Below are 13,228 nucleotides of genomic sequence, written 5' to 3' on the forward strand. Positions count from 1 at the left end.
TAATAAAAGACAGAAACCACAACAACCTTGAGGTTTTTATTTCCAACCTTATGTCATTCTTAAAAATTTACTATTGTCTACTTTTCAAATCGCAAGAGGCTTGAGTGTATTTATTGGATAACATTAAAGGAGAAAGCTGCTGCTGATGGTATATTTGTCTCAAGGCAGCTGCAAAAATTCACATTTAGTCCAAAACAGTTGTTTCGACTTTTGGCTTGTCCTGCCAATGGGCCGCCTTGCAGCGCGAGTCAATTGCATGCTTTGTTTGCCACAGTAATGTCCGTCGAACAAAAATATCTGGAGACAACGAAAAGCAACCAGTAATTAAAATGTATAAACACACAAAATGAGCAAATAGTTTTGCTGAGGACTTGCCAAGAGCATCTCAGCCTTTATTCGATATAACACATTTCATCTCTTTGAGGAGATATGCTTCTTCCTTGACAATCACGCCCTGTTTTTATGGTTCAGTAAAAAAAATAAAATAAAAAAAATAAACTATAAATACAATATATTGGGTGTGGAAACACAAAACCTGTACAGGGTTGCAGTTTTTTCATGTGAGGTGCTTAATTGCTTTGTGTGTGCTGAAGAGTTGTCATCTGTAATTTTTTAGATTTTACATATGTGACATATATATTTTTTTCACTTAAGGATGAATTGATGATAAACTAGGGGTGTGTCAAAATGTGTGTGTTAATTTTGAGTCAATTAAAAGCTCCTTTAAAGCCACTAATTTTTTTAACGCGCAATTTATGACCGTCCCTTACTTGGAAAGTCTGTACTGGGGGAATTCCAGTTGCAATGCAGCAGACACGTCCACGTCGAAATTTAGCAGTAATAAATAGAATAATAATGCATATGATTGTTGAGACTGGGGTCAAGTTGTATTTTACAATTTTAAAAATGTGCAGAATTTCACAAGTTACTTCATGTTAAAGATTAGATAGCTCTTAATATATGAAGACAAATGCACTGAACTGTAACCAATGTTTTACAAATGTAATTATGCCATCTAGTGGCAGAAAAATAACTTCAACACAAATCAATATCACACTCGTTTTTTTACAGTACAGTACATCCTTTTTAATTTTAACTTAATTGTATTAATTATTATGAAATTACTGTATCAATGACTAAAAGATGCGGCCATATTTCTATTAGTTTACATTTTTTCCACTTTTATGTTAACAAGAGTATGAAAACTTAGGGGAAAATCACTGTACATTTTAATGTACATTTAGAGCAGATACAGAATTTGCGATTAATCGTGAGTTAACTATTGAAGTCATGTGAAACACACATGGCACCCAGTTTAACATATAGCTATCAGCTGATAGCTTGCTAACGAGTATACATGAAAGTAAATTCCAGTCTAGTAATTAGTAAATAAAGCTTTAAATGATTTAAAAAAAAAAAAGAGAAGAAGATAAGAAATAAACATTCTCTGCTCCTCCACAGACACAAATTAAGAGATACAATCTCAATGTCCTCCAATAGAATTTTTTTAATTGTGTTCCTGGGATCATCAATATTTCCCTTCTTTGGCTCTAGTTTGATATTTTGGTTTTGTCCACTATTCAGTTTCCTTTCCCCAGGTGTACTGCATGTATATGTCTAACTTCTACTATTAATGCATTCATGCATGTAAGAGCTAAATGCATACGCCTGCTGTGCATATATATTGAAGTTTGATCTCTCTCCCGCTAACGTCGCTCCTCTGCTTCAGTTTCTTTGCTTCCCAAGAACCAACTCGGTCTATACGCTCGCAAGTAATATCACATTTCCTGGGGTCCTCTTCTGATGGCGCTCTTGACACGCTCGTCTCGCCGTGATAGGATGAGATTCGGTAAAAGGAAGCTCGTCGGCAATTCTGAGCAAATGTTTCCCAGAGAAAGACTTCAGATGAACTCTGGAGACGGATCAGATGCGCACACGACTCTTCAGGGAGTTTTTGCGAGTTCACGGACGGGATGCCGTAATAAGAAAGACACGTCAATGCAATTCTATCACTACCATATATTTTAATTGGAAGTCACTGGTTGGTGGTTCAGTACGCATGGGAACGCCACAAGAACAAAAGGGCGAAGTCAAATCTGAGAGCAAAAATACATGGGTATTTCACAATATAGATAGACAAATTCACTTCAAACCCGGACTCTGTGGAGTTTGTTTATGAATGTTTAGCTGTTTGGATAAGATAGCTCCTCGACTAGCAAGGTCTTTACGCCGAATATTTCAGAAACTTGACCTTAACCCGAATACTGATCGCATGTAAACATAGTCACGGTTATGCTCGGTAATTCAAACAATCCTGTGTATGTTTTCTGGCACACCGTTCTTATGTTAGTAGTGTTTTCTCCTCGTCAATTTCAGTCCTCTCCCATCCCCGCCGAATTCGAGTGACCCTCCGGTCCACGCAAGGCAGGAGGAGCAACAGCTTTAGCGCTAGCACCACGGAGGGAACCACCAGACTCAGCATGTAGCCTGGAGGTGTGTACCACTTGTACGTAGAGGGCCGCAGAAACCTGTCCCAGCCATACAGGAAGGTGTGAAGGGTGCACAGGAACAACGTCACGTGACCCAGCTTTGACTGGAAAACATGAAAGTCAGTCATCGCACACGTAGAAACTGATTCATGAGATCAGTGAGCTACAGTGTCAAGAAAGCATACAGTAGATACCTGCTCACATGCGCACACAGGTTTGTTTTACTATCTTTGTGGGGCCATCCCATTGACACGATGCATTTCCTAGCCCCTCCCCCCAACCCCAACCAACAAAAAACGATTGCCTACCCCTATTCCTTACCCTAACCTCAACCCTAAACCAATTCAAACCTAAACTCTAAAAACCAAGTCTTGACTTTCAAAAAGAGGTCTAAACTTTGCAAAATGGCCCCACGTGGACGGGTGGGCCCCACAACTCTGTGAAATCCCAGAAGGTTGGGCCCACTATGTGACAAAAACAAGGGCACACACACACACACACAATGTGCTTGTAGAGCCAAGCCAGTGACCAAAGATAAGGAATTGCCTCTCAATTACATTTGATGAATAACATTAACATTTAAACTACGGCTCTAATTTGTGCTGGAGTAACGAGAAGGGGGTGCGGAATGTGAAGATGAGCTTCACATGACCCACTTACATTTATGAATGATTAGTTAGTGAGACGGATTATATTTTATATTACAGTAGGGGGGGGGGGGGATTCCTTTAAAGAGTTGTTTTGGAATGCTAATCAAATCTAGACACTTTTAATACTAAATTTCTGACACTCAGAGGGATTTATTGCCATTCCTAAAGGTATAAAGCTGTCTATAAGAACATTGGAATGTTTGTGCTCCCCCTCAAAAGTAAGAATAAATAAATAAATAAAGTATCGTTCTTAGCTAGCCGATATAGCAACTCTAAGAATCATTATTATGTCCAGCAAGTAACCGCATTTCTTGCAAGTCCAGTAGTTTCTCAAATTTTCCACACCTCAGCCCGATGTCAGTGTGACAGTTTAAGGACTTTTTTTTTTTTTAAACCACACTGTAAAATCACCAGCAGGCAAACTGAAAGTGAATACCAACTGCGCGTTTGGTGAATCATCAGGCAAGTTGTGGCTCGCACAAGTCTCAACCCAAACTGGCTCATGTAGCATCATACCAATTTGTCTGAAATACCCAACAATGTACTAGTAGCTTGTATTTCATTCTCAATGACTGCCAAATCTATTACAGAAAGGGATGAAGCCTTTTGCCTGGTTCACTTTCTTTTTAATAAGTGAGTGCAAATTTGAGTGGAGCTCTGTCTCTGTGGCACTTTATCGTTTCATAAGGTAAGTGGCTGCCTGAAATGCCCGACTGTCAATCAAACAATCAGACTTTTCTCTATGTAAGCCTTTTCATATCGAATATTGCGGGAACAAAGTGCTTCGCACAATAATACAATAAACAGACAAACACCCACACGATTTTTGAGATGACAGCTGGAATCAAAAGGAAAATGTCAGAAAAACGTCATCAGTGAGGCAGCCATAGACGTTGGGTAAAAGAAAAAAAAAATTTGAGCTGCGATGACTAATATAAAGTAGCATAAAACATAAAAGCAACGTATGATTAATTGTCTCAATTTGAATGATGTTATTCATGTTGATAATTGTTTCGAAAAATATAGAAAAGGAAAACAGGAGTGATAAAATAAATTAAAAACTAATAAATAAATAAATAAAACCAGACTCAACAAAACTGGTTAAATAAACAATAAAGAACAGAAATAATAATAATAATAATAATAATAATAATAATAATTATTATTATTATTATTATTATTATTATTATTATTATTATTATTATTATTATTATTATTATTATTATTATAAATAGTACCAGGTATTGATATTGTGCCAATACCCGGCCTTATTTCAAGGAATCGGTACGCGGCATCCGATGCTGGAGTATCGGGAACTAGTCATTTGAATTTAGAAGAATAGAAAATTGCCATTCATTTTATGCAATTTTAAGGAAAATGCTCTATTGGGATTTATACAGTAGGCTTCTTTTTTTTAAATTATCTTTCCTTTGTTTTTTTATGTATCAAAAGTACTAGTGGTATTGGTACTTGGTATCGGCGACCACTCAAGAGTTGAGTACTCGTAGCAGAATTGGTCTGAAAAAATAATAAATGTTAATGATGAACACAAGGCTGTAAAAAGATTTTCCCCAGCCAATTAAATAGTAAATTTTAAAGTACTTTAAATACAATGAGAATAAATAATGAACCGTGTTTACTGAAATCATTTATTATTAACTCATTCACTGCCATTGACGGCTAAAAACGTAGCGATGCCATACGATTAATTACGATTATTAATTAAGTAAAAATTGTAATTGCCTGTCACCCCTAATTTTGTATAATCTTTTTTTTTTATGAATTCATGGCAGTGAATGAGTTAAAATCATGAAGTGACCCAAGCTAGCCTTTGCAACTTGTTTGGTTCATGAGGAAAGCTTCCAACTGAACTGATGTCGTACTCGCGGATGCACAATATGTTATTATGTGTTACACACACAAACACATACGCAGGCACAGAGTTGCATAATGCGAAGTCTGGTGGGGAGCTGCTGAGCAAAGTAGCAGCTTGAGCTTGGGTGGGAAAAATCCACACACATATTCCTCCAGTTATGACTGCCAATGTTGAAGGTAAACAGGGTGCAAGGATTTTTTTTTTTCCCCCAACGCTTGCACAGCACCAGCACACACGACACACTGAACCCTTGTATTTAGAGTCAACACACATACACACGCTAAGTGGCTACCTGTACGTAGCTGAATTCTCTCCAGCTGAGAGCATTGCTAACTGAAGGCAATGATGTGATTCCCAGCAGGACGTACAGGCCGAATCCCAGAATGCCCACAGAGTAGTAGGAGTCAGTTCGCCAGGCCACGGTGGTGTCAAACTTTGTCGTTTGGTTCTCCTTGATCTGAACAAGAACAAATACAAGGCAGGGCTTCGTACGTGGTAGCAAAAATATCTGGCTAAACAAACATGCTTCAAAAACAAATCTTACCTGTTCGATAACGTATTCCCAACCTCTGAATCTCACATAGTATCTGTTAAGATTTAAAGAGAACACATTTTTCATTATTCTCACTAACTAGTGATATTTTGGAGTGGTGATTTTCGATACCACCATAAATATATATATATATATATATATATATATATATATATATATATATATATATTAGGGCTGTTAGAAAAAATCGATTTGGCAATATATCGCAATATTACAGCGTGCATTTTTTTTTTTTTTTTTTACAGCGTGCATTTCTTGAATCGATTCAATATGCGGCCGAAATTATTTTTAAACATCAATTTTTTATGGGAATATTCAACAAAACGTCTTACTTAGGGTTAGGATTTACACATTAAGCATGGCAGAATGTTATATTAATGGAACATTAAGCCTTAATAATTGGGTTAGGGTTAGGTTTTAGGGTTAGGGTTAGGGTTAGGGTTAGGGTTCAGGGTTAGGGTTAGGGTTAGGGTTAGGGTTGGGTTAGGGTTAGGAATGAGGGATTGAGCCCTTCCTCGACCAGGATAGGGGAATTGATCCCCCCTCCTGGAGCGAAAGGGAATCGCACGGTCCTTAGGGTTACGGTTAGGGTTAGGGTTAGGGTTTAGGTTTAGGGTTAGGGTTAGGGTTAGGGTTAGGGTTAGGGTTAGGGTTTAGGGTTAGGGTTAGGGTTAGGGTTAGGTTTGGAAAAGATAACCGCCCCCACAAGGAGGCGAAGGTGCACGGTCCTGCCACACCTTCTCTCCACCCCTGGGTTAGGGTTAGGGGTAGAGTTTAGGGTTAGGGTTTAGGGTTAGGGTTAGGGTTTGGGTTAGGTTAGGTTAGGATTAGGATTAGGATTAGGATTAGGATTAGGGTTAGGGTTAGGGTTAGGGTTAGGGTTAGGGTTAGGGTTAGGGTTAGGGTTAGGGTTAGGGTTAGGGTTAGGGTTTAGGGTTAGGGTTAGGGTTAGGATTTAAAAAAAACTTTTAAAAAATTGCATAGTGACAATGTGAACTACGTTGACTATACGTCACCTTATTGGGATGATTAGCGTGTAAAGCACGTGTAGAAAAGCAAATGCGAGCGCCAGCAGTCCCAGCTGCTTCCTGCAGAGCATCCAGCGATCCAGCCAATCAGCGAAGCGCCTGAAAGAGCCACATACATGCACCTGTATGGTCCAGTTTTGAAATAACAATATATTTAAAAGTCAACAGGACATCCATCTTGTTCCTATGTCTTACCTGTACTTGGTACCCCTGTATAGCTGAAGGAATGCCGCTAGAACACCAGGCAGGTAACATAATGATAACATGATGAGTGAAACAATAGGAAACACCTAAAAGACACACAAATATTCACGTCACTTCTATAGTTTTACATTTGAAAGTGACTTTAACATTAAAAACACGGACCTTGTTGGCCAGGGACACCATGATTCTGAAGGAGATGTCTTTGCCCTGATCCACATAAGCATAGATGACGTCTCTCATGAGCAAGTAGAAGAAGAAGAAGGCGGTGAGGCCCACGGCAATTTGGAGAGGCAGCCTCCACTCGGGGAAAAGCTGCAGGGGGAAGTCCTCCAGCTCTTGGGCTGCTGACAGAGACCCCCTGTCCAAAACTGTCAGGCCCATCTTTGTTGCCACATCTCCTACGGTCTGCTTTGCCTCCGTGCTGTTGCCACACACGTACACCTGCAATATGTAATATATGTTTTAATGGGGTCAATTTACAATGCATATCACAATCATTTGACAATGATAAAGATAATCACTCGGATTAATCAAAGAAGTAGTAATGCTCACACTAAAAACATGAACAGAGAAAGAGAGGGAAAAAAATTTAATATTATGACAATGAAATTGGATTTTCTTTTACAAAATGACATCAAATATGATGGGATTAATATTGAAATTTAAAGAGGAAGAAGTCATATTTTGCCATGCGATTTTCAAAAATGTCCACCCAGATGTTGTCTATTCAAGGCAAGCAAACACTGGCTATCCTCTAATCAACAGGTAATTCATTCATTAATTTTGAATAACATTGCTGGTCGTTGATCTTTAATCACAGATGCATGTATGTAAATTTTTGTAGATGATCCCCCCCCCCCCGATTGATTCTTGATATAATCTTGTTTTTTTCTCTAGCAAATCATGTTTAAATAATAATAATAATAATAATAAATCCGAGCACTTCAATTCTTAAATCTTATTAAAAATCATAAATCTAATTTTTTTTAAACTAAATCCAATACATATCAATAACAATCCAGCTAAGGTGATAATAAAATTCACCTTCACAAACACTCTTGATGTGGTATTACATTAACAATAGAGCGTGTTATTTTCTAATTATAATTTGCAGCGAGGCACAGAGGCACTGTGTTACTCATTAGTTACTTAGTTGCAAGTAGTTTAAGACAAGCAAAATTGTTGGAAATCGCTCTCAGTATGATGCAGTGCAATGCAAAATTGCAACTATAAAAAATCAAATCTTGTCAAATGAATTCGTCTCTGACAGTATCAATCAAAACTTGGGTTTTATCATCTTTGTTTGATCTTGTACTCTTGTACGGTTCCTAGTGTGTAAATAATATTGTGATCATTGTATAATAATACTTTATAGTGCTTAATTATGACACTGTATCTTTGTTTGTTTTGTGCACATAACAGAAATAATCGAGTCATCTTCAAGGATAAAATAATATTTTTTGTTACTAGAAAAGCTAGTAAATGAACAACAATCAAAGAGAACGATGCTCCAAATACACCGACAAACACACACGCGCACACATATGTGCTTTGCGGTCCTCTGGGAGTGTTCAAACGAAAAACCAAAACCCCAAAAAAAGAGAAAAAAATACACATATGCTGCAGTTTAGCAGGACAGAGCCATAAAGCGAAACGTGTGATGGGACACTCAGATCCAAGAGTGACTTTGAGTTAATTGATTCAAGGATACATCAGACGTGGCTCTCGCACAAAAGACACGAGGCCGACTCGTCAAATTTGGCTGCCGTCGCTCGCAATTGGTTTGATCCGAGCTTCAAAATGAGTTAATAATATAATTTGGATGGAGATTCTTTCCATTATTTTTAACTTGTTGGTCAGCACCCCAACTGTGGGAACACATCAGACACTTGCCAAAGGCTTGTAGTCCTGCAACGCCGGTGCAATGACTAAATTAATCAATACGGTTAACACTTTAAAATGACAAAGACGATTGATTTGTTGCAACTTTTGATGATCTTATATCACTTCTTTCGAAACTTCAACCAAGTTTTACCTGTCGGCAAGCATCGGAGGGCCCGCATTGAAGAGACCAAGCGGACAAGGTGTTAAAGGCTTTCACCACATGAGATCCAGGAAGTAGCCTGCACAGCAAACATTGTTGGCGATTGAAAAACATGGGGCACATTAAAGATGCATGCTTTGGCGACTCTCACCTCTGCAGATATGCAGCGTTGGCCTCCGGGTAGAGATTCAGCTCAGGGTTGTTGCTGACATCCACCAGCACCTTCAAGACCAAAAGTGGGGAGGAAGATAAGCAAATAGATGTCAGATTGAGTTCAAGGAAGAGTACGATGAGGTAAAACCTATGAGGGGAAATAGCACTAGAGCAGGGGTCAACAACCTTTTCTGTCAACAAAGCCATTTTAGGCCAAATAAATAACCAAATTATCGCTTTTCATTGGCTTTTTTTTGGGTGGGGGGGCATGTTATGGTAGTTTTGGACATTTTATGGCTACTTTTAGACATATTTTTCTGCCTTTTTTGCTATTAATTTTTTTACTTTTTTTTTTACTTTTTTGTGTATGTATATCGTAATTTAAAATTTCTTCTTACGTTTTTTTTTTACATTTATAGTTACTTTTTAAATATTTTATTTTCTGCCTTATTAAAAATAAATGTTCTGACTTTTTTCCTTTAAAAAATTTGTTTGGAGTGTGTGTGTGCAGAATATGGTAATCTGGGGAAATTTCTTTCCAACCTTTTCTTAAATCAATTTTCTGACTTTTTGGGGGCCAATTTTGTGCGTGATTTCCTCTTTTGTTTTTGGACAATATATCGTTTTTGAATGTTTTATTTTCTACTTTTTAAACATATTTTTTTTTATAAATTTTCTGACTTTTTTATGGTGCAATTCCAAAGAAATTTTATCATAATCTTTGTTATTTCTTCTTATGTTTCTGGAGATTTTATGGTTACTTTTTAGCATTTGCTTTTCTACCTTTTAAAAAAATTAATTCTGAGACATTTTTGACAATTTGTGTAATTTTCTGCATTTCTTCTTCCTTTTTGGACACATTTAGAAAATGTTTTACCTTTTTCATTTACCTTTCATCTCTCTTTTTCTGACAACTTAAAAATTTGGACTCTGACCCTTTTTGAATATTTAATTATTCAAAAAAAATTATTTTAAATAATATTTAATTTAAAAATATAAAAAAACATTCATTTATTTATTTATTTAGTTAGTCAGTTAGTTTAATTAGTTTTAGATCCACAGGGAGCCACAAGAGAGTAGTTATAGAGCCACATGTGGCTCCAGAGCCGTAGGTTGCAGATCCTGCACGAGAGGTTGCTTCTGATCTTCATGTTTTTTTTAAATTTCATTTATTTTTTCTTTATTTTTTTTAAACAATTTGTACATTAGTCAAGATAAATACCTTCCCCTTCAGCTGTGAGGTGAGCCTCTCCATGAAGCCATAATGTTCTCTGTGTATGCACACGAAGATTACACTGGCCAACTGTGCTGCGTCTGCGTAGCTCATGACCTACGATGGATACACAACACAGTAGTAAGACACATGGTAACACACCCACTTATTAGCAGCTGTTTCAACAACTCATACAATTTCCCCTAAAAAATCCATGGAGGCTTAGCTGAATATTTTTGGAAATATTTATTTAGATATGCCACAGTCAAGATAATCAATGGGCAACAACTTTAAAATATGTACAAGGGCCATTCTACTAAATCTGTGCCATTTCATTCCCCAATTAAAAAAAAAAAAAAGGAACGACATGATCAAATGTAACTGTAAAATCATTTTTTTTTAAGTACAAGGTGCAACTCATTGATCTGATTGTATATTTAACGAATACATTTTGAAAGATTAATTCAAACTACAATCTTTCCCTTTAAAATTACATGGATTTTTTTTCTATTTTTCATAGTTCTAATTTTTAGTCCCTGATCTTAAAACAGCCGCATTACCAGAACTGGCTACCAATTCGTTGAAATAAGGCCAGCTATCGGCCTGATTCCACACGGTACTCAGCCATCCCTGGTTTTATTTTATTAAAAAACAAACCAAAACCAAAATTACTTTGGTTTGAATGCACACTTTAGTTATGTCCCTGTTTTTTTTAATCCAGTCTTTCCCCTTAGTAATTAAAATCACTTGGAGTTCAGAGGTACAAAACAAAAAAATTACTCAGAAAAACAGAACACCAGCTTTTCTGGTTTTTTTAAATATTTTCTTTCAGCCTGTTTTTCGGAATATTTTATTGACAGAAATAAATATTCAGTAAAACAGAAAATGAAAATACTCAAAAAAACAAAGTTGTTTTGTTTTTCAAGTGAATGCAATACGCTTCCGTATTCAACCAACTTCCAAAAGAATGAAAACAAAATGCTCTTGAAGCAGCAGACAGGCAAACAAACATTGATTTCATCAGTGACCTTCAACTTGGCTGATAAGCTTTCTTTTTTCTTTTTTTTGAAGCTCTGTTTGTTTTTCTGGCCCAGGAAGAAAAAGCATAATTTTCCCCCGCTTTTGAACTTAACATGCAGCTCACGGCGGCCACGCCGCGTGCGTTACCTGAGCTCCGTGAGGCAACGGGCCGCAGCCGAGCGGTCTGCGGCTGCCGTACACGACCTTGTAGCCCGTCTGCAGCAGGCGCTGGCCCAGGGAGCGTCCCAAATCTCCCGTCCCAAAAACGCATAAGGACTCCTGCTCGGAGGTGACCTCTGCTCCCCCTCCCAGAGGATGCAGAGGCACGCTCACCGGCTTCACCTCTTTTGACATGGGCCCAGTGTGTCCAAAGTCTGACTAACTCCGAGGTGAGTTTAAAGCAAAACAGACAAAATGATCCTGAAAAAAAGAGCTTCTCAAACCCGATCTGTGTATGTCTTCGTTTTGCACATCACTCTGTTGACTTGCACATTTTGTTAGTGGAGTTTTTGTATTTGCCTTTGCCCCCTCCCATTTCAGGACGGGCTTAGGGTGAAGTCTTTCCCAACTGGGATAGTCGGCGGCCAAAGGTGGGAGGTGCACGTATGTCCTCAAACCATAATAACTCCGCAGCAAACTTTTCTTTGAGTGTGTGTGTTTGCGTGTTTGTGGTTTCAAATTTCTTCCGGGAAACCGACAGGTCGTCTCTGAAAAACATCATCACTTCCCCGCATTCTGGTATGTTTTGTTTTGTGAAATCACTTAAAGACAAATAGAAACATTTCCTGCCCATGAACGCTTCCAATCACACTCAGTTTTTTTCCGAAATTGCCTCATAACAGAAACTCCTACAGAGGAGCTGAACATGCCGAAGGTTTGCAAATATGGACACAAACTGGAATGTTCCCAACCCCCTCGTCGCTTCCAGTGAGCACACCCCCCCCCACCCCCACCCCCAAAACATGACTACTTTAACACATGTGGGCAAAAGAAACAACCCTGTTAAGGCAAGCAAATCTTCACAACTGGCCACTTTGCAGGCAAGCCCACCAATTTGTAGGTTAATCTGTACTTTTATGTTTGCCCGCTCATAAATGATGTTCTCGCTCTCAAAGCTGAAAACGGCCTTTTATTTCCCAAACGGTCAGAAATGCTCCAGCGTTCTACAGTTAAGGTGAAACGCTGACCTTGTGACCTGTCCAACGCTGTAATTACTCCCTCTGCTCTGCTGTTTTAGCAAGATCCACATTGTGTGTATGGGTCCATGTGTGTGTGTGTGTGCGCGTGTGCGCGTGTGTGTGTGTGTGTGTGTGTGTGTGTGACTCAAATACAGCGGTGGGGCGTAGGGGATTAAAATGATTGCTGATGTTCTTTCCTGAGCTGTAATTAGCCTGAGACCTTAACTGCAATTAACTGCCTATTAGGCAGGCCGGTTTTATTTATACATCACATTTCTTGCACAAAGGCAAGTGTGAATTACAAAAATAAATGAAACAGCCAGAGGAAAAATAAAGTGACAGCATACGAAATCATGATAAGAAGACAACAATATTATATTTAAAAGAAAGTGATTAAGAGAATTAAAACGCAAAAGAAAAATTATAATTTAAAAGTTGCAGGGCTAAGAATGTGTTAAAATGTCTACAATGGGGCAATACTAACACAAGGTATGTGGTTACAGTAACACTCACTCACTCACTCACTCACTCACTCACTCACTCACTTACTCCCTCACTAACGTACACACGCACGCACACATGCATTCACTCATTATTCCCTCAATTACTCACTTCATTGACTCACTCACTCATTTATTCATTTACTCACTCACTCATTTAGTCACTCACTCACTTATTCACTCACTCACTTACTCATCACTCACACTCTCACTTTTTCACTCACCCAATTATTCCCTCACTCACTCACTCATGCAATCACTCATTATTCACTCATTTACATACTCAATTATTTATTCACTCACTCACTCATTCAATCACC

At 38.1% G+C, this 13,228-nt stretch overlaps 1 protein-coding gene across 1 annotated transcript; it reads right to left on the reverse strand.

Annotated features, from left to right (window-relative positions):
- Positions 1-1,999: 1,999 nt before the first annotated feature.
- Positions 2,000-11,732, reverse strand: LOC147172296 (metalloreductase STEAP4-like). The gene is made up of 10 exons (XM_086077560.1): positions 11,378-11,732; positions 10,220-10,327; positions 8,996-9,066; positions 8,836-8,923; positions 6,963-7,241; positions 6,792-6,886; positions 6,585-6,695; positions 5,560-5,602; positions 5,308-5,472; positions 2,000-2,593 (listed from the first exon to the last, which is right to left on the reverse strand). The coding sequence occupies exons 1-10, from the start codon at positions 11,582-11,584 to the stop codon at positions 2,342-2,344; spliced, it is 1,419 nt and encodes a 472-aa protein (XP_085933686.1). The 5' UTR covers positions 11,585-11,732; the 3' UTR covers positions 2,000-2,341.
- Positions 11,733-13,228: the final 1,496 nt, after the last annotated feature.

This window comes from Leptonotus elevatus, chromosome 6 (assembly GCF_054856555.1).
Source record: "Leptonotus elevatus isolate MCC_2025b chromosome 6, RoL_Lele_1.0, whole genome shotgun sequence".
Taxonomy (NCBI): domain Eukaryota; kingdom Metazoa; phylum Chordata; class Actinopteri; order Syngnathiformes; family Syngnathidae; genus Leptonotus; species Leptonotus elevatus.

Coding starts and splice junctions, on each gene's coding strand:
- LOC147172296 (XM_086077560.1), bottom strand. CDS start 11,584: ATGTCAAAAGAGGTGAAGCCGGTGAGCGTGCCTCTGCATCCTCTGGGA. Junction 7,242..8,835: donor CCTCCGATGCTTGCCGACAG/GTAAAACTTGGT, acceptor TACATATTGCAG/GTGTACGTGTGTGGCAACAG. Junction 5,603..6,584: donor ACGCTAATCATCCCAATAAG/GTGACGTATAGT, acceptor AAATCTTAACAG/ATACTATGTGAGATTCAGAG.